General features: G+C 50.7%; 1 protein-coding gene across 5 annotated transcripts in view; it reads left to right on the forward strand.

The window, feature by feature from the left end:
• Positions 1 to 20,309, forward strand: part of GALNT6 (polypeptide N-acetylgalactosaminyltransferase 6) — a 43,328-nt gene extending 23,019 nt beyond the window's left edge. For all 5 annotated transcript variants that reach the window (XM_032284700.1, XM_032284725.1, XM_032284734.1 and 2 more), the window contains 8 exons: positions 5,060 to 5,209; positions 6,567 to 6,801; positions 10,839 to 10,956; positions 12,320 to 12,520; positions 13,387 to 13,518; positions 14,196 to 14,297; positions 15,917 to 16,069; positions 17,674 to 20,309. In XM_032284700.1, coding sequence (XP_032140591.1) covers positions 5,060 to 5,209; positions 6,567 to 6,801; positions 10,839 to 10,956; positions 12,320 to 12,520; positions 13,387 to 13,518; positions 14,196 to 14,297; positions 15,917 to 16,069; positions 17,674 to 17,787 — 1,205 coding nt within the window. In that variant the 3' untranslated portion in view covers positions 17,788 to 20,309. The remainder of the gene's footprint in view (positions 1 to 5,059; positions 5,210 to 6,566; positions 6,802 to 10,838; positions 10,957 to 12,319; positions 12,521 to 13,386; positions 13,519 to 14,195; positions 14,298 to 15,916; positions 16,070 to 17,673) is intronic.
• Positions 20,310 to 20,392: the final 83 nt, after the last annotated feature.

Raw genomic sequence — 20,392 nt, forward strand, 5'->3', positions numbered from 1 at the left:
GACGCTTGACTTGTTAATGAGGCAGAAAAAGGCAGTGTGGCTTAAACACAGTGAGCGACGGAGCCGAAGAAAGGGGAAGAAAGGGTGCTGGTGGAGTGGATGTAAGGAGGCCAGCAGGCCAGGCACGGGGGCTCGGGCCTGTAATCCCAGCACTTTGGGAGGCTATGGGGGGTGAAACACAAATTCTCCATGCTGTCTCAATAAATAAATTAATTAACTAATTAAACAAATAAAATAAAAATTTATTTATTTGTGAGACGGAGTTTCACTCTTGTCGCCCAGGTTAAAGTGCAGTGGCGTGATCTTGGCTCACTGCAGCCTCTGCCTCCTGATTCAAGGGATTATCCTGCCTCAGCCTCCCAAGTAGCTGGGATTACAGGTACCCACCACCACACCCAGCTAATTTTTTGTATTTTTAGTAGAAGGGGGATTTTACCATGTTGGCCAGGCTGGTCTCAAACTCCTGACCTCAGGTGATTACACTGTGATTACAGGCGTGAGCCGCCGTGCCGGCAAAATAAAAAAATTTTTAAAAGGTCAGTGGGACTTAATTGTGAGACCTCTGTAAGCCATGGGCAGTGTTTGGATTTTTCACGTGTGTATGTAGTAAAAGGCACACGACATAAAATGTATCATCATCATCATTTAAGTGCAGTTTATGATTTTAAATGCATTCATGTTATTGTGCAGCCATCACCACTACCCAGCTCCAGAATTATTTTTTTTCTTTTTTGTTTTTCTTTTAATTTTTTCTTTTTATTTATTTATTTATTTACATGGAGTCTTGCTCTGTAGCCCAGGCTGGAGTGCAGTGGCACAATCTCGGTTCACTGACACCTCCGCTTCCCGGGTCCTGCTTCAAACAATTCTCCTATCTCAGCCTCCCAAGTAGCTGGGATTACAGGCACGAGCCGCCATGCCCAGCTAATTTTTGTATTTTTTACTAGAGGTGGGGTTGCACCATGTGGGCCAGTCTGGTCTTGAACTCCTGACCTCATGATCTACCTACCTCAGCCACCCAAAGTGCTGGGAGCACAGGCATGAGCTATTTTTATTTATTTATTTATTTATTTTATTTATTTATTATTTTTTATTTTTTTGAGAAAGAGTCTTGCTCTGTTGATCAGGTTGGAGTGCAATGGCGCAATCTCGGCCCACCACAACTTCCACCTCCCAGGTTCAAGCAATTCTCCTGTCTCAGCCTTCCGAGTAGCTGGGATTACAGGTGCCCACCACCACACCCGGCTACTTTTTCGTATTTTTAGTAGAGATGAGATTTCACAGTGGTAGCTAGGATGGTCTCAATCTCCTGACCTTGTGATCCGCCCGCCTCGGCCTCCCAAAGTGCTGGGATTACAGGCGTGAGCTACCACGCCTGGGCTGATTTATGATTTTTAGAGAGAACTCTGCTTCTCATGGTAGCTGCCGTGTCCAGAATAGATTGAGGAGGGTGGTATAGAAAGCAGGAGAGCAGCAGACATGATTGCTGCAGTGACCGTGGGGATGGAGAGAGAGGGCTGGCAGTACCTGCAGATGTGCTGACTGTAGAAGGGGAGAAGAGGGGGAATCTAGCACGACTCCCAGGTTAGAGAAGCAGGAGGGATGCCGGCACCGTGTACTGACATGAGGGAGGCTGCAGGCCAGATCTGTGGGGGAAATCCAGAGCTCATTTTGGGCATATGTTGAATTTTCTGTTTTGTTCCATATCCAAGTGAAGATGGCAAGGTCAGGAAGGAAGCCCCAGGAGCCATCTGCATGTAGTTGATATTTCAGATCACGGGACTGAGTGTGGTGTCTGTGTTGGGGTCCTGGGGTCCTGTGGACTTGAGTTGTGAGGAGTGAAGCTGGGTTGGGGTAGTGGGGTATTGAACTTAAGTTGGAAGGCTGTCACCGGTGGGGGGGACATGAGAGTGTGTCTGGGCTCACCGATACAGCCATGCTTAGCTCTGGTGTCCTCAGTTCTGGGTCTGCCCAGTACATCCTGGGGTGGGACAGGTGGAGGACTGTCACAAGAGGCATTTCTGAGGGGAGTTGTCTCCCCGGAAGGGCTTGAGGCCAGAGAGTGGGAGCCTCTCGGGCTGAGAATCCCTGGGGCCGGCTGCGCCAGACTGGAAGGAAGGTGTGGGAGAAAGGCTTTGTAGTGCTCGCGGGCCCCCTGAGGTTCACAGCTCAGTGCTTCACTGTCTCTCACCACAAAACCCACTTCCTATGACGTTTTGTCCCTGGGTTATCTCCACTACCATGAACTTCCTGTGAGCAGAGCGGGGCGAGCTCTCGGGGAAACAGCAGCCGCGCTGGGGAGCCTGGGCTGCCTCCCTCCTTCCTGTCAGGCCCAGCACTGGGGGCTGCAGGTGCCCTAGGAGTCTCAGAGGGCAGGGCCCAGACCAGGCCCCTCCCTGCCCAGAACAGCATCTGGCACCTGGCAGCGTATTGGCAGACGTTTGCAAAGTGAGTGCTGGGCTGAGGCTGCCTCATGAGGCTGATTTTTATTCCTGAGGTTCTGGCCTCCAGAGATAAGAGGTCTCCTCATTCCTGGAGTGAGATACAGCCCTCTCCTCAGATGACCCCCTGAAGAATCCACTCATAAAAGAACACCTTTTTGGGATCCCCTGTCTATCCAGTAGGATCAAAGAAGGAAAAAGCTGGCCAGGTACGGTGGCTCACGCCTGTAATCCCAGCACTTTGGGAGGCTGAGGTGGGCAGATCACTTGAGGTCAGGAGTTTGAGACCAGCCTGGTCAACATGGTGAAACCCTATCTCCACAAAAAATTAGCCAGGCATGGTGGCGGACACCTGTAATCCCAGCTACTCTGGAGGCTGAGGCAGGAGAATCGCTTGAACACAGGAGGCAGAAGTTGCGGTGAGTCGAGATTGCGCCACTGCACTCCAGCCTGGGTGATGGAGTAAGACTCTGTATCCAAAAAAAGAAAAAAGATTAAATAAGGAAAATTAAATGAGGAAGTCACCATGAAGACACCTGCCTCACCCACACAGGCGCACACTCCAGCTCAGTGCTGGGTTATTGTATGCATGTGTGCATGCATTTGCGGGAGATCAATTGCGTGCAACCCCTAAGCTGCTTGATTTCAGGATCTGCGGTTTGTAGAATGCTTCATTCAGAGCAAGGCCCAAGCTCTGGGCTGATCCCACAGTCCAAAAGAGAAAGGACACACTCACATTTGTCACATCTGTCCCCCACATCTGAAACTCCGGGCAACGTCATTCTGCAGAGAACAGAGCCATGGCAGAGATAAACCAAGGTGGCAGTTAGTTAAACATAGTAAGGTTTGGAATACGGTCTGTTTCAAGGTGGACTGTTTCAGAATAGAGCTATTGTTGGTTTGTTTTTTGTTTTTTTGTTTTGAGATGAGTCTCCCTTTGTCACTCAGGATGGAGTGCAGTGGCACGATCTCAGCTCACTGCAGCCTCTGCCTCCTGGGTTCAAGTAGTTCTCCTGCCTCAGCCTCCCAAGTAGCTGGGTTTACAGGTGTGTGCCACCACACCTGGCTAATTATTTTTTTTTGAGATGGAGTTTGGCTCTTGTTGCCCAGGCTGGAGTGCAATGGCGCGATCTCAGCTCACCACAACCTCTGCCTCCCGGGTTCAAGCGATTCTCCTGCCTCAGCCTCCCGAGTAGCTGGATTACAGGCATGTGCCACCACACCTGGCTTATTTTGTATTTTTAGTGGAGATGGGTTTCTCCATGTTGGTCAGGCTGGTCTCGAACTACAGACCTCAGGTGATCTGCCCACCTCAGCCTCCCAAAGTGCTGGGATTACAGGAGTGAGCCACTGCGCCCAGCCAGAATAGAGCTATTGTTAATGCTCTGAGGATTTCAGACTAAATTACAGGGCCATGAAGTAAATCCCTCTTTGAAAGGAGCTGGAGGTCTCAGTAGAGACATCTTCCCTTCAAAAAGCTTTCCCACTCCTCAAATCCAGGAGAGTTGGCCCTTGTGTGGGACTCACAGCCCACCACTTCCTCTGTTAGATTACAGATCACCCACCCTGGAATTGCCCATTTCCTGGTTAATCTTGCTTTTGGGTGGTTTGTTCCTTAGGACAGATAATCAAGCTGGCTGGGCTGGCCACTGTACCTGGCCCATGGTAAGCGCTGGGTACAAGTGTTTTCTTAATGTAATTAAAAAGCTGCTGGGCATGTTTTCACCTTAAAGAATTCTATCTGCAGAGGAGGTTACAGAGGGAATTAGAGTCAGACATCCTGCTGCTGATCCAGCAAGCAAGGAGTGAGTCACCGTTTGTGTATGGTTACTGTGAAGAGCCTGGGAGACAGGGAATCCTAGACACTGGAAAACAGTGCAATGGATCTGCGGAGTCGCAGCTGTGGAAAATGGTGGCTGAGGGTGGAGACACTGAGGGAGATATCTGAGAGCCTCTGTCAGAAGTTTGTACTTGGGCCAGGTGCAGTGGCTCATGCCTGTAATCCCAGAACTTTGGGAGGCCAAGGTGGGTGAATCACTTGAGGCCAGGAGTTTAAGACCAGCCGGGCCAACATGGTGAAATGCCGTCTGTACTAAAAATATAAAAGTTAGCTGTGCGTGGCTTCGTGCGCCTGTAATCCCAGCTACTCAGGAGGCTAAGGCAGGAGAATTGCTTGAGCCTAGAAGGTGGAGGTTGCAGTGAGCCGAGATCACGCCACTGCACTCTAGCCTGGGCGACAGAGCAAGACCCTGTCTCCAAAAAAAAGAAAAGAAAAAAAAAGTTTGTATTTGATGTGTGACCACAGAAACACAGCTCTAAGGCGCTGTCCCTGACATTAGAGATGGTGCCCAGGTGCCCTGGCATGGGATCCAGCACTACAGAGCCAGTGCTCTGGTGAGGCGGGTTTGACCACAGGCCAGGCTCCTTTCTTCCCTTCCCCATCTTCCCTGTACACTTCCTTCCCCAGCTCCGGCTTCTGTGGAATGGCTCATGCAGCAGGTGTGGGAAGGTTAAAATTCAGGCCTGCTGGAGGCCTGAGAGCCCCTGGGTTGGTGCCTACAGGGGATTGGGTATCCAACAAAGTGATGGACTGGCCACAATGACGCTGTCCCTTCCAGAGCACTTAAAGGAGAAGCTGGAGCAGTACGTGAAGCAGCTGCAGGTGGTGAGGGTGGTGCGGCAGGAGGAGCGGAAGGGGCTGATCACCGCCCGGCTGCTGGGAGCCAGCGTGGCACAGGCGGAGGTGCTCACGTTCTTGGATGCCCACTGTGAGTACCAGGGTGCCAGCCAGGGTGTAACCTGGAGGCTCCCTCCCTGCCAGAATGAGCTGGGGCCGCAGCAGGAGCAAAGGAGGCTTGGGACTCACTCCAGCTTCATCTACCCCTTTCTCACCCCAATCCCAAGGATGTTTCATCAAGAGGCACAAACAGCCCTAAAACAACTGGTGACCCCGAAATCATTGGAAGTGTGCTCTGGGGCCCCAGACACTCATCCCTCCCCTGCCCTCCCCATCTGCACCTTGTTCTGAGCTCGGCCTCTTGGAGAGGCCTCCTGTTAGGACTGAGAACTGGCTTGTTTAGGGCTTTCTTTTTTTTTTTTTTTTTTTTGAGACAGAGTTTCGCTCTTGTTACCCAGGCTGGAGTGCAATGGCGCCATCTTGGCTCACCGCAACCTCCGCCTCCTGGGTTCAGGCAATTCTCCTGCCTCAGCCTCCTGAGTAGCTGGGATTACAGGCACGTGCCACCATGCCCAGCTAATGTTTTGTAGTTTTAGTAGAGACGGGGTTTCACCATGTTGACCAGGATGGTCTCGATCTCTTGACCTTGTGATCCACCCGCCTCGGCCTCCCAAAGTGCTGGGATTACAGGCGTGAGCCATCGCGCCCGGCTTTGTTTAGGGCTTTCTTATAGGGCCACATGGAGCCAGGAAGGCCTCCCTCTTGCCCAAAACCAAAACACTGCCCCACTGCTGTGGGGGATGAAGTCTTTTCCGTAAGAGTGGTGATATATATCAGGGAAAGCTCTAGACTTGGAGTCAGAATTCTGGGTTTACATTCTGACCCTGCCACTAACCACCTCAGTTTCCTCATTGGTAAAATAGGAATGAGGACGCCAACCTTACCCAGCAGAACTATTACTCTCAGTGCCAAATGAAGTAACACATGCAGAAGCTGGCTGAAAATCTCAAAGAGCCAGACAAAAGAAAGAGATAATTATTCTACAATTGGGGCTGAAGCTTGACATGCAGATGCCCCTGGGAGAGGGAGCACTCTCTTCTGAAATCCACACGTGAGCCAGGAGGGCTGATCCAATGGGCAGGCTGGAACCCTGAAGATACGATCCAGGGCTTCCCTATGCTTTTGGGTCATCTGAGTGGACCACACTACTCCCGAGACCTCCATTCTCCCTGCCAAAGCTGCCTCCACCTTTGGTGGTAGCGGGGTGGCAGGAAGGTTTTAGGAAATCTGTGTGCTCCCTGCAGCTGTGAGGCTTGCTGTCCTTCTCTGCCTGTAACCCAGGAGTAGGTGGAAGGTCTCTTACCCTCCTAGGTGTTCCCCCCCAGGATGTGGATTGGGCTCAGCTGTAGGTAGGACACTGACTGCTGCCTCCTGGTTGGGACCTGCAGGTGAGTGCTTCCACGGCTGGCTGGAGCCCCTCCTGGCTCGAATCGCTGAGGACAAGACGGTGGTGGTGAGCCCAGACATCGTCACCATCGACCTTAATACTTTCGAGTTTGCTAAGCCCGTCCAGAGGGGCAGAGTCCATAGCCGAGGCAACTTTGACTGGAGCCTGACCTTTGGCTGGGAAACACTTCCTCCACATGAGAAGCAGAGGCGCAAGGATGAGACCTACCCCATCAAGTAAGGACCACAGCCTGGTGAGCCCCCAGCCTGGCCCCAGTCCTATGCCGTTCCAGGAACCTGTGCCATCTCATATCAACATTTGTTAGGTGCACTAGCAAGCACTTGACATTACTGTATTTCATCCTCACTCCCTATGAAGTAGGTACAGTGATGAGCCTGGTTTACAGGTGAGAACTCTAAGGCTCATAGTGATAAACACTGACCTAAGATCATGCAGCTAGCAACAGTGAGCAAGGACACCCTTCCCTGCCTGTCTGGCCCTAACTGTGGCACTGTACGGCCTCACACCATGACAGTTTGCTCTTATTCACCACTTACCATGTGCCAGGCACTGAACTGGGCTTTACATTCTTTATCTAGTTTATTCCTCCCTACACAGAAAAGGACATGGCCCATGCTTGCAAATGGGGCAGGAGCTATGATGGAGGCCATTGTGGAATAGTCTCTGTAATAAGAGGGGCTAGTGTGTGCCCCCAGGCCACTGTCTTTGTAAAGACTGAGAATATACTAAAAGAAAATAGAGGCTGGGCAGGATGGCTCACGCCTGTAATCCTAACACTTTGGGAGGCCGAGGCAGGTGGATCACCTGAGGTCAGGAGTTTGAAACCAGCCTGGCCAACATGTTAAAACCCCATCTCTACTAAATATACAAAAAATTAGCCGAGTGTGTTGGCGGGCGCCTGTAATCCCACCTACTCGGGAGGCTGAGGCAGGAGAATTGCTTGAATCTGGGAGGTGAAAGTTGCCGGGAGCTGAGATGGCACCATTGCACTCCAGCCTGGCACTTGGTGACGGAGTGAGACTCTGTCTCAAAAAAAAAACCATCTCTACTAAATATACAAAAAATTAGCCGAGCGTGGTGGCGGGCACCTGTAATCCCAGCTACTCAGGAGACTGAGGCAGGAGAATTGCTTGAAAGGGAGGCGGAGGTTGTAGTGAGCCAAGATGGCACCACTGCACTCTAGACAAGAGCGAAACTCCATCTCAAAAAAAAGAGAGAAAGAAAGAAAATAGACATGTTTTCTGTAGCATGAAGTTTGTAGCAGTTGCCCTGAACTTTGGTGAAGGGCCAGATGATAAATATTTTGGGCTTTGCCAGCCACATATTGTTTGCTGCATATTTTTCTGTGTCTTATTTATTTTTTATTTTTTTACAAACATTAAAAAATATAAAAATAATTTTTTGCCCCAGAGGCTTCTAAAAACAGGCAACGAGGCCAGATTTTGCCCTCAGGCTCTGGTATGCCAGTCCTTGGGCTGTAGGGTAGACAGCTGGAAGTCAGCCCACTGTTTAATGCCCACTGGACTCACCTTCCCCTTTTACACCCACCCTGTCCTCCCCTCTCCACGCTGCCTGTTGATGTTATTGGAAACCATAAGTTTTAGGGTTTTTTGTTTTTGTTTTTGTTTTAGATGGAGTCTCACTCTGTCACCCAGACTAGAGTGCAATGGCGTGATCTCAGCTCACTCCAACCTCCACCTCCCAGGTTCAATTGATTCTCCTGTCTCAGCCTCCTGAGTAGCTGAGACTACAGGTGCATGCCACCACGCCTGCCTAATTTTTGTATTTTTAGTAGAGATGGGGTTTTGCTATGTTGGCCAGGCTGGTCTTGAACTCCTGACCTCAGGTGATCCACCCACCTCGACCTCTCAAAGTGCTGGGATTACAGGTGTGAGCCGCCATGCCCGGCCTGTAAGTTTATTAACAGTTGTCTCAGACATACCAAGTTGAGGAGTGACTTTTAGCATAGCCTGTGGTTTGGGATTATTTGTGCCATTGTTATCCTAGACTGGCCAGGATGCTTAAGGGTCAACTGAATATACATCAGGGATTGAGGGAAGCAGAGGTTGGAGATACAGTAGCCAGAGATAAGAGGGAAGGTTTGAAAGGTGGAAAGGATTAGTGCTTCTTCCTCTCCACGTGCCCAGAATCCTAAAAAATGCTGCCCATGCCAGGCACAGTGGCCCACACCTGTAATCGTAGCTGGATGAGAGGCTGAGGTGGATTCGGTGGATTCCTTGAGCCCTGGGCAGCATAGCAAGACCCTACCTCTTAAAAAAGAAAAAGTAAAGAAAAAAAACACCTGCTCAGAGTCCTAGTAGAAAGGAACTCAGATGAGTGCCACAGGGAGAAATCCCCCGGATCCAGAACAGCCAGCTGCTCTGTCTCCATGAGAAGGAGAGAAGGAAAGGAAAAGGCAAAAGAGAAAAAAGAAATTGGAACTTCCCACTGACCCCACGCTTGTTTCATAGATGCCTTTTGTTTGGTGTGCACAGCAGCAGATCCCCACCCCCACCACCAAGCCAGTGACCAAGCTCACAGCGGCACAGTCAGAGAGAGGGCACCTGGCTCCCACCCTCACTGACGTCACAGGCTTCGATGTCCAAGGCCCACACGACTGGAAGACAAAGCTCCAGTGTTTGAGGAATGAATCTGCTCCCTGACCCACATGTCCCAGTAGTGCGCGTGGCTTGCCGAGGCTCTTCACGTAGCATCCCCCCAGGAGGACTGCTGACAGTCCCCTCCCGGCCTCCCATCTCAAGCCAACCAGAGCCTAAGAGGAGCGGCAGAGGACCTGGGGGACCCTCGGGGTAGGCCAGGACAGACAGGGTGTTTACTACGGTTGCCTGTGGTTGCGAATTTACAGTGAAGCTTCCCATGCAGGGTTTGTCCTCACGGCTAATCTATCAGTGGCTTCTCTGTCTGGGAGACCCTCTCAAAGACAGGACTCAGGGCCTGTGGGGGAGGAAGCAGGTTGGCTTCCAAATCTTCCTCTGCGGTTCCAGCACTCCCTGAGCCTCTCAGGGTGCCATTTGGGTTGGTTTAGGACCACTGGGAGAGGCCAGAACCAGCGACAGGAAGCCAGCCTGAGCATGAGGGTTCCCCAGCTGAAATTCCTTCCAGAAAGTGACTGCAGGAGCCAACTTCAGGGAGACAAGAGCAACCACAGGGTAACACCAGGGTCAGGCTCCTGGGTAGTCACCTCAATGGATCAGCCAAATGAACAGTGATGGAGCCCCAGCTGTGTGTAAGGCGCCTGGACAGGTTCTGGGGTTACAGAGGTTTCCGTACCTTTCTGCGTGGTTGTACCACATGAAGCCGCCCACTGAGGGCAGCAAAGCCCTAGCCATGCCAGCGTGGCCCAGACACAGACGCCAACAGCCGATGACTGTGCTCCTGGCCCTGTCTCCCTGGCCCCACCCCGGCATTCCATCTTGCTTATACTTACCTAACGCTTAGCCCAGTCCCTCTTAGGAGCAACCTGGTATTGAAATTCTAGGAATTAGATGTTTTTGTCAATTTAACTTGAGTCCACACTTCCCTGCCTTTGTCTGAAAGCCAGAATCTTTTTATACTCTTCTAAATGTTCCCTATAGCCCAAATGGAGCTTGATTTCACCTGACTTCCCACCGTTGCCAGGAGCAACTGGCAACTTCTCCCCAAATCTAAAGTTTCTCATGCAGTATAAATCGCCATGGCTAGGCGCCTACTAAAACTGTGGCTTTATAGTCCCTGAAGGGCCAGGACCCTGAAACAGAATGAAGTCAGCCCAGCTGATAATATTCATTCATTCATGGTTTGAATCCTGTCTATTTTCAAAAATAATTCCACACAGCTTCTGAAGTTGAGTATCTCCTGGACTCCAGGCACTTTGCTGCCAAAAAGTAACTAATGGTACCTTTAACTTCGGCAACTAGACTGAGCTCTGGGGGAGCAGGGTGTTTCTCTATTCTGCATGTCCACCATGTAGCACAGGACGCAGCGGCCAGGGTTTCGTGCATCCTTGGTTGAATGAATGAATGAGTACCTTTTAGAGGATAATTACATATCTCCTTGACCTGGTCCTAGAAGGGGAAGAGGACACAATAAAATCTAAATGATGAGTGAGTTAGTGGACGAGGGGCTGCACGTCCTGAGAAAGAGGAAAGGAGGAGGAGGTGGGTGAGGAGGGGAGCCCACAAACAGCTTTCTCTACCAGGCGCTGCTCCTCCTCTCGCACAAGACGCACACGCTTCTCCCTCTGTCTCTCCAGATCCCCGACGTTTGCTGGTGGCCTCTTCTCCATCTCCAAGTCCTACTTTGAGCACATCGGTACCTATGATAATCAGATGGAGATCTGGGGAGGGGAGAACGTGGAAATGTCCTTCCGGGTGAGAGTGAAGAGGGCTTCGGGGGAAACCACAACATCCCAGGGGACAGCTTGAGAAGTGTCTCTCAGGCAGCAGTGGCCTCAGGGACATCCCATCTGGAACTGAACTGGAAAGGGTGTCTACTTCCCGACGTGGCTCTGCCTCTTTTCTGCTCCCGTCCCTGTCCATGGCACTAGGGCTTGGGCAATCAGCTTGGACAGCTCAAAACAAATTACTGGACACAACTGCTCAGAGGGAAGGAATACGAGGGGTAATGAGGACTGGACATCTGGGGACTAGGGGCTCTTTCACGATGTCTGTGGGAAAAGGGTTAGGGTGAAGATAGAAACAGGTCAGTATGTTCACAACTAGGGCAAGAAAAAAAGAAACTTATCAGTAACCAGTCATCATCCTTTTTCTGGAAAAATCAGGCTCCCTTTCCCAGTTCAAAGGACACATGCCCTGGTAACCTTTGAAGTTTCCCTACCTATGCTCAACAAGCCCTTCATAATGGTCAGAGAAGATGGTGGCCCCAACTCTGGTGGACCCCAGAACTCTGAGATATTATAGGAATTTTGCAAATCTCAGGAAGAAGGGATTGCCTCTCCATGAAACCTATGCAAAGCCCCATGCTGTGGAAAAGTAATTAGTAAGCAGATGAGCTCATTTATGAAGTCACCTCTCACAGTGCCTGATGTGTATTAAGCACATAATTGATGCCTACTGTTACTAAAACCATGATGTATTTCTGTTGCTACAATATACCTTCCCATCTAAACCCAAGAGAAGAAATCAGTGGGAGGGATGTCTTCAGCCAGCCCACCAGCATAGAGAGGGGTCACCTACCAGTCACCCCAACTCACAGTAGCCCAATCCTATGGTCCTCAGTGAGCCTGTGACCTCCGTTCACTCTGCTAGGCAGCCAGTGTGCTTAGGGCCCAGGTGGCCACCACTGGCCATCTAGCAGCCAACTATCCTTGCTATTAACACTCTGGTGCTCTGGTTTGAGAGAGCTTGAGTTTCCAATAACACCTGAGCAGGCTGATAAACTCACATTTCTGGGTCAAAAATCCAAGTGACAGAGCTCAGAGTAGGTATACAGGCACAGGTAACAAAAATTAACCAGCAGGCTTTTCCCTAAAGTAGGCTCTGATAAACATAGGACCCAGCAGTCTCCCTTTGCTTAAGTCAGAGTGAATCATCAGAAAGCCTGGGGTTGTGTAGCCATGGCCTAGGAAGAAGCCTGGTCAGTGTCCTTTTTTCCAGGGAGAGACAGCAAGTCCTTGAACCTGGGGTCCAGTGTCCTGGAAATAGAATCAAGCTGCTTGGAGGGAGACTGTCCCACCCAGCCCACTGAAGGCCTCATCCTGTCTCCTTTCATCAGGTGTGGCAGTGTGGGGGCCAGCTGGAGATTATCCCCTGCTCTGTGGTAGGCCATGTGTTCCGGACCAAGAGCCCCCACACCTTCCCCAAGGGCACCAATGTCATTGCTCGAAATCAAGTGCGCCTGGCAGAGGTCTGGATGGACAGCTACAAGAAGATTTTCTATAGGAGAAATCTGCAGGCAGCAAAGATGGCCCAAGAGGTGAGAGGAAATGGTTCTTGGACAGGTTTAGATGACCTCTCTGAGGTCATCTCAGAGGTCTGGGTCATTAGGCCCAAACCCTGTTCATGGGCCTAATGGCTGGGGCCCACCCCATCTCTACCATCTGGCGCCTCCCTTCATCCTCAGGGCCTTGTGAGCTAGAGCCCAGGAGAAGGCCACAGGGCAAAGGTTTCAAAAGCTAGAGAATGTTGTCCCGACATATAGTCTCTGCATCCTTTAGGGGAAGGGAGGGAAAAGAGATTTGAGGGAGCCACTCCTCTTACAGGAGAAATGGCTCTGAGAGCTTGGGCACTGGGGAATGGGACATAATTGTCTGCGGAGTCACAGGAGATGGACTGATAAGCAGGGGACCCCAAAGCTAAGGTGGGGGGTTGGGATTGGATGTGAGGCTGGGCCAGTAGCTTCTACAGGTCCTGAGGGGGAATGAGCAAGAGAGACAGTAGCCCCAGATGCTCCATGCTGTCTGCGCTACTTCAGCCCAGACAGGAAAATCAAAGACTGGTAGAACTGGCCAGGTGCAGTGACTCGAACCTGCACTTTGGGAGGCAAAGACAGGTGAGTCACCTGGGGTCAGGAGTGCGAGATTAGCCTGACCAACATGGTGAAACCCTGTCTTACTAAAAATACAAAAATTAGCCAAGTGTGGCAGCGGGCGCCTGTAATCCCAGCTACTAGGGAGGCAGAGGCAGGAGAATTGCTTGACCCCAGGAGGGGAAGGTTGTAGTGAGCCGAGATCGTGCCACTGCACTCCAGCCTGGGTGACAAGGTGAGACTCTGTCTCAAAAAAAAAAAAAATACAAAAAGACTAGTGGAACTGATCCTTAGGGGGCTGGCTTGGTTGACAGAAATCCTTTGGTGACATTTCGGAACGACTGCAGCTGAGGGAACAACTGCACTGTCACAACTTTTCCTGGTACCTGCACAATGTCTACCCAGAGATGTTTGTTCCTGACCTGACACCCACCTTCTATGGTGCCGTAAGTCCTGAGAACCAACCTGTCTGCCCATCACCATAGCACCCCTCGGAGAAGTTCGCGACCACTGACCCCATGAACAGATGACAAACAAGAATTGACTTTTACCCTGTACCCTCCTTTATCCAGGAGGAGGACTGAGAGGCCATGTTGGGGCTTCTAGAGATAGCAAAAAACCTTATAAAAGGGAAAACCACCCACAAGCAGTGGTTGTGAAACATTAGCATGCGTTAGAATCACCAGGGAGGCGCAGTAAAACCCTAGGGCCCATCCCCAGAGTTCCTGATTCAGAAGGACTTGGGGGAGATCTGAAAACCTGCATTTCTCACAAGTCTCCAGGTGAGGCTGCTGGTCCAGGGCCCACACTTTGAGAACCACTGCTTATAAGGAAACTCCTGCATGCTGAGGGCTTCTTCCAGGAAGCTGGCATCCTGGGAGATTCCCCGCTTGCCCCACAGGCAGAAATTCCAGTCCTGCCTTTTCCAGCCTCAGGCTCTGCAGCTCATTTTGGTGTTATCTTCAGGCATGTGGATTAATGCAGAGGAGAGAAATGACAGAGGGGAAATCCAGCCATGCAAATTTGTTACAGTTGACTGGTGTTCCAGTGGGGCCCCATACCACAAATGAGGAACCCCCTGACTGTGCCATCCTGCTTCCCCTCTCTGCTCACCCTTCTGCAGATCAAGAACCTCGGTACCAACCAATGCCTAGATGTGGGTGAGAACAACCGCGGGGGGAAGCCTCTTATCATGTACTCCTGCCACGGCCTTGGTGGCAACCAGGTATGCAGCCCACCCATTTCCAGAGCATCTCCTCTCCTCACTGGCTCCCTTTCTTTACCCTAAAGAGTCTTTTCCTGAGGACTTGTGGGAAAGAGATACCATCCCTGCCTTCAGGAAGCTTCCAGTCAGAGGAGAAGGCATAACACACACAAGGTCTGAAAAAGGGACGTCCAGAGAGAATGAGGCATTGGTGCTGGGTGTGAGAAGGGGATGGGAGGGAGGGTTGCTCATCAGAGGAGGCTTGCTGGAGGAGGCCAGCGCTGGGGTACATTTAGGGGTGAGGATCGAAAATGTTCGAGCACATCCCATCACCTATGCTCAACTTCTATCTTCAATGCATCCTCTGCCTAGAAGCTACCACTCTGATGCTACCACATCACAGTGCCCCCAAAACAACCACCTAGTGACAAGTCAGTTACCTGGCACCCTGGAAACTTACCCCATGTGCCAGCACTTCCCTGAGGCATAACTAGCAACCTCCTCATCCCCTACCCCTCAATCTACCCTGAATGCCACCAGCACCTAGTAAACGAGAGGCACTAAAAACAGAGCCGGAGCAGGGAAAGGAGTGGTGTGGGATGCTGAACAAGCCCGCTGGCATATGCAGGTGAAGACAGTCCTTATAGAGCAGTTTCCTGTACCACTGACCTGCAAGATGATTTCTGGTGGTGCGTTGAAGAACATTTTTTATTTTAATAGTAATTTCGTAGCAAAAATAGAACAAGCATATCACATAATTTCACAGATGTTACTTAAAATGAGTCTAAGTTTAATTTTAATCTAATTTAAAGGAAATGTGATCAGGCACGGTGGCTCACACTTGTAATCCCAGCACTTTGGGAGGTCGAGGAGGGTGGATCACTTGAGCCCAGGAGTTTGAGACCTGCGTGGGCAACACAAGACACCCTATCTCTATAAAAAACATTTTTTTAGATTAGCTGGGTGTGGTGCCACACGCCTGCAGTCTCAACTACTCAGGAAGCTGATGTGGGAGGATTGCCTGAACAAAGGAATTCGAGGTTGCAGTGAGCTATGATCATGCTGCTGCACTCTAGCCTAAGCAACAGGGCAAGACCCTGTCTCAAAAAAAAAAAAGAAAGAAAGAAAATATATTGGTCAGGTGCAGTGGCTCACACCTGTAATCCCAGCACTTTGGGAGGCCAAGGTGGGAAGATCACTTGAGTGCAGGAGTTTGAGACCAGCCTGGGCAACATAGCAAGACCCCATCTCATAAAAAAGAAAGATGCACACACACACACACACACACACACACACACACACACACACACACAAACATATATACATATAGTAGCTATTTTTCTAGCAAGACCCCATCTCATAAAAAAGAAAGATGCGCGCGCGCGCGCGCGCACACACACACACACACACACACACACACACACACACACACAAACATATACACATATAGTAGCTATTTTTCTAGTATAACCCTGATATGGTAACAATCCTGAAGGCAGCACATAAATGAGTCAAGTCTTGGCATGGCCTCACATTCACTCTCCTCCCCAGGAGACCATGCATGGTTGACAGCTCAGGGCAGGCGGCTTTGCAAGGTTGGGGCCAAACTCTCCACTTGCTTCTCTTGTCTTGATTTCCAGTACTTTGAGTACACGACTCAGAGGGACCTTCGTCACAACATTGCAAAGCAGCTGTGTCTACATGCCAGCAAGGGTGCTCTGGGCCTGAGGAACTGTCACTTCACTGGCAAGAATAGCCAGGTCCCCAAGGACGAGGAATGGGAATTGACCCAGGTGAGTCGGTGTCCATAAAGCTCAGAATCAAGAACTTGAGGCCAGGCGTGGTGGCTCACGCCTATAATCCCAGCACTTTGGGAGGCTGAGGCAGGAGGATCATGAGGTCAGGTGTTTGAGACCAGCCTGGCCAACATGGTGAAACCCTGTCTCTACTAATAATACAAAAATTAGTTGGGCATGGGGTTGTGCACCTGTAATCCCAGCTACTCGGGAGGCTGAGGCAGGAGAATTGCCTGAACCTAGGAGGCGTAGGTTGCAGTGAGCCGATCCCACCACTGTACTCCAGCTTGGGTGACAGCAAGACGGGGGTGAAGAAAAAAAGAAAGAAAAAAGGAACTTGAGGCCATATTGGCCCCTCTGTATTTTCTTCATTTTCTTGCTGAGATGCCATGGGCTAGGTAGAGCAATGTATAAGGTAGGTGAGTGTGAGCATGGCCACAGGCAGGGTTCTTGGGGCTTAAAGGGTATTTGGTGATGACTGATGTAAAGATGGGGTCAGAGTTTATGGTTCATGGTTAGCTCTACCACGGCTCAAGCATTTTTAGGCTGAACCCAATTAAATGAAGGGGAAGAGTCATTCATGGTTCCTGTTTGTCCTGTGTCCCGGACTCAAAGCTAGGCACTCACATACCTGGGTCTGGTTGATCTTTCAGAGGCTCTTTCCAAGCAGGAAGTGTCCCCGTTTCTGCAGATGAGCTGGAGCTGGAGGAAGCCTAGCATGTCTGTGACTGGGCCAAGACCCATCACTAATAAATGGCAGGCCTGGGATTCAGCCCCAGATGGATCTGACTTGAAAGCACGGGCTCTTTCTGTTACACCACACTGCTCCGGGATATGCCATGCAATCGCCACCATGCTGAGCTCAACCCTAGTGAGCCTCTATACTCCACCCCAGTTTAGGAAAGAGAAACCTGGCCGGGCACGGTGGCTCACGCCTATAATCCCAGCACTTTGGGAGGCCGAAGTGGGTGAATCACAAGGTCAAGAGATCAAGACCCTGGCCCTGGCCACCATGGTGAAACCCCATCTCTACTAAAAATACAAAAATTAGTTGGGCATGGTGTCATGTGCCTGTAATCCCAGCTACTTGGGAGGCTGAGGCAGGAGAATCACTTGAACCTGGGAGGTGGGGCTTGCAGTGAGCCAAGAGCACCACTGCACACCAGCCTGGTGACAGAGTGAGACTCCGTCTCAAAAAAAAAAAAAAAGGAAAGAGAACCCTAACCTTGAGGCTGCAGGGAAGGGAGCAGTCTAAACATAGTCCAAGGCAGAACGCTGGAGGTGGAGCAGTGGCCCTGGGTCTTTGAGCCTGGCCATCTGTGGAGGGGGAGGCCCTGAAAGCATTTTTTTCTCAGCCCACGGTCTTGTCTTTCACCATTTCCTCCACTGAGGCTGAAGCTGGGGATGGGGATTTGGCACCAGATAGAGGTGGGAATTCAGGAATGCATCTCATGGGATGGCAAGAAAGAAATAGGAAAGTATCCTCCTTTTGCTTTGTGGGGTTCCCTCAGCCTTTCATCAATTGTACCCCCTTGCATTGTCCCCAGTAGCATTGTTAGAGTCTGTGGCCCAGATTGACCCTTTGCTCTGTCATCTTTTAGGATCAGCTCATCAGGAACTCAGGATCTGGTACCTGCCTGACATCCCAGGACAAAAAGCCAGCCATGGCCCCCTGCAATCCCAGGGACCCCCATCAGTTGTGGCTCTTTGTCTAGGACCCAGATCATCCCCAGAGAGAGCCCCCTCAAGCCCCTCAGGAAACAGGATTGCTGATGTCTGGGAACCTGATCACCAGCTTCTCTGGAGGCTTTAAAGATGGACTTCTAAGCCTACTGGGTGGCGAGGCAGGACCTTCCTACTCCTTGCAACAACACTGGGCCCATTTTCTTTCCTTCACACTGACAGAAGAGACCATTAGGACATATATTTAGCCTAGGGTTTTCCTTCTGTCCTAGAAACAGAGGCTTCCAAAGCAGGGAAGGCAACTGGAAGAGGGTCCAGGGCAGCAATGCTGAGCTCAAGAAACGTACTGCAGGCTGGGCGCAGTGGCTCACGCTGGAAATCCTAGTACTTTGTGAAGACAAGGTGGGAGAATGGCTTGAGCCCAGGAGTTCAAGACCAGCTTGAGCAACATAGTGAGGACCCCATTGCTACCCACCCCTAAAAAACATAACTGGGCATGGTGGCTTATGCCTGTAGTCTCTGCTACTCAGGAGGCTGAAGTGGGAGGATTGCTTGAGCCCGGGAGGTTGAAGCTGCAGTGAGCCTTGATCATGTCACTGCACTCCAGCCTGGGCAACAGGTGAGACTCTGTCTCAAAAAAAAAAAAAAAAAGAAAAGAAAAAAGGAAAGGAAAAGTACTTCTACAGCCATATCCTGATTCCTTGATCATCCAAAGTACCTGCAGAGTCCAGTGAAGTGGTATATTCTCGCCGGGCACGGTGGCTCATACCTGTAATCCTAGTTCTTTGGGAGGCCCAGGTAGGCAGATCACCTGAGGTCAGGAGTTTGAGACCAGCCTGGACTACATGGTGAAACTCTGTGTCTACTAAAAATACAAAAAGTAGCTGGGTGGGGTGGCAGGTGCCTGTAATCCCAGCTACTTGGGAGGCTGAAGCAGAAGAATCGCTTGAACTCGGGAGGCAGAGGTTGCAGTGAGCCAAGACCACGCCATTGCACTCCAGTATGGGCAACAGGAGCAAAACTCCATCTCAAAAAACAAAAAGTATATCCTAACAGACGCATTAGAAGTCTAAGCGAGCCTCCCTTGCTAATATTACCTGAAGTTTGTAGAACCGTTTACAGATAGCTCTCTGACAGGTGTCCTTTATCTTACTTTATCTGTACAGTAATCTGTGAGAAAGACAGGACAGAAACCAGTGTGCCCATTTTACAGATAAGAGAACTGAGACACAGAGAGGTAAAGGGGTTTGTCTGTAGTCTCATAGCTAGCAGATGGCTGGAGCCAAGGCTGAGGCTCGCTCTTCAGCGCTGAGCCAGGGCTCCTTCCACTGTACCACGAGAACACTAGACCACTTGCCACCAGCCTTTTCGTTCCTTCTTCCTCCATTCTGATCATTTCTAGCTGGGTGGCCTCCATAGAGCCTAGAAAAACAGAGCCAGGGCTGGGCGCAGTGGCTCACACCTGTAATCCCAGCACTTTGGGAGGCTGAGGCAGGCAGATCACCTGAGGTTGGAAGTTCAAGACCAGTGTGGCCAACATGGTGAAACCACAACTCTACTAAAAATACAAAAATGAGCCAGGTGTGGTGGCGCAAGCCTGTAATCCCAGTTATTCGGGAGGCTGAGGCAGGAGAATTGCTTGAACCCAAGAGGCAGAGGTTGCAGTGAGCCAAAACAGCGCCACTGCACTCCAGCCTGGGCAACAAGAGTGCAATTCTGTCTCCAAAAAAAAAAAAAGAAAAGAAAAACAGAGCCAGGTAGCCATTGTGGAGAGAGCACACTTAGGACTCCTGGGACGTTAGTGTTAAAAGAAAGCTCCTGGAGCCGGCGATTCTCAAGTTTATCCCAGACCCCTTTTTTCAAAGCCCTATGTAAAAGGTAGATAAAAAGCAAAGCAGTATGAGTGAAATTAGGAGAGGGACAGGCAATGCCTCCCACCCCTAACTTCTAAAGGTCTGGAAGCACAACGTGAAAATCGTGTAGCCCAGCCCTATCATTTTCATATTCTGAAACTGAATCCAGATAAGTGAATCTGTCCAAGGTCACCCAGCAAGCTGTCAGCAGCCCTGAGGGTCAGCAGACCCTCCGATAAGGCTCAGGGGGGTCTTGGAAAGCCTGAGGCAGCAGGAAGAGTGTGCAGAGTTCAGCGTGCCTGGAAGGCTGATCCACTGCTGGGCCCACGTGAAGCCCGGATGGGGAGCAGACCCCACTGCATATGGCTCTTTTCCTGCAAGAAGAGTCCGTCCCGCAGAGGACGAAAATTCCATCCGGGAAGGCTTCTTTTGACTTTCAATAGCAGGCTGTCACCACATGAGGGTGCTATGGGACCACAGCTGCCTCTTGTTCCCACGCAACTCAATCCTGCAGGAGCCCTCCCAGGTCCCTGAGAGCCTTCTAGACCCTATACAGGAGACATTCTGGGGTAGACCAGCCAAAAGGAAAGTAGAGAGTGGCCAGGGTACGCCCTGGAGTAGGGAAAGGAAAAAGTTCCTGGAAAGAGAAGAGAATTGGACAAGCGGTCTCGAAGGAAATAAAGGTTTTCTGGCATTGCTAACGGAAACTGGTGGTGTGTTCCTCCTGTCTGCGTTGTCCCTTAGCTGAATCAGTTGATTTGGGCTATGAAGAACCACACACATC

This window comes from Sapajus apella, unplaced genomic scaffold (genome assembly GCF_009761245.1).
Source record: "Sapajus apella isolate SASKATOON/1434 unplaced genomic scaffold, GSC_monkey_1.0 scaffold2, whole genome shotgun sequence".
Lineage (NCBI taxonomy): Eukaryota > Metazoa > Chordata > Mammalia > Primates > Cebidae > Sapajus > Sapajus apella.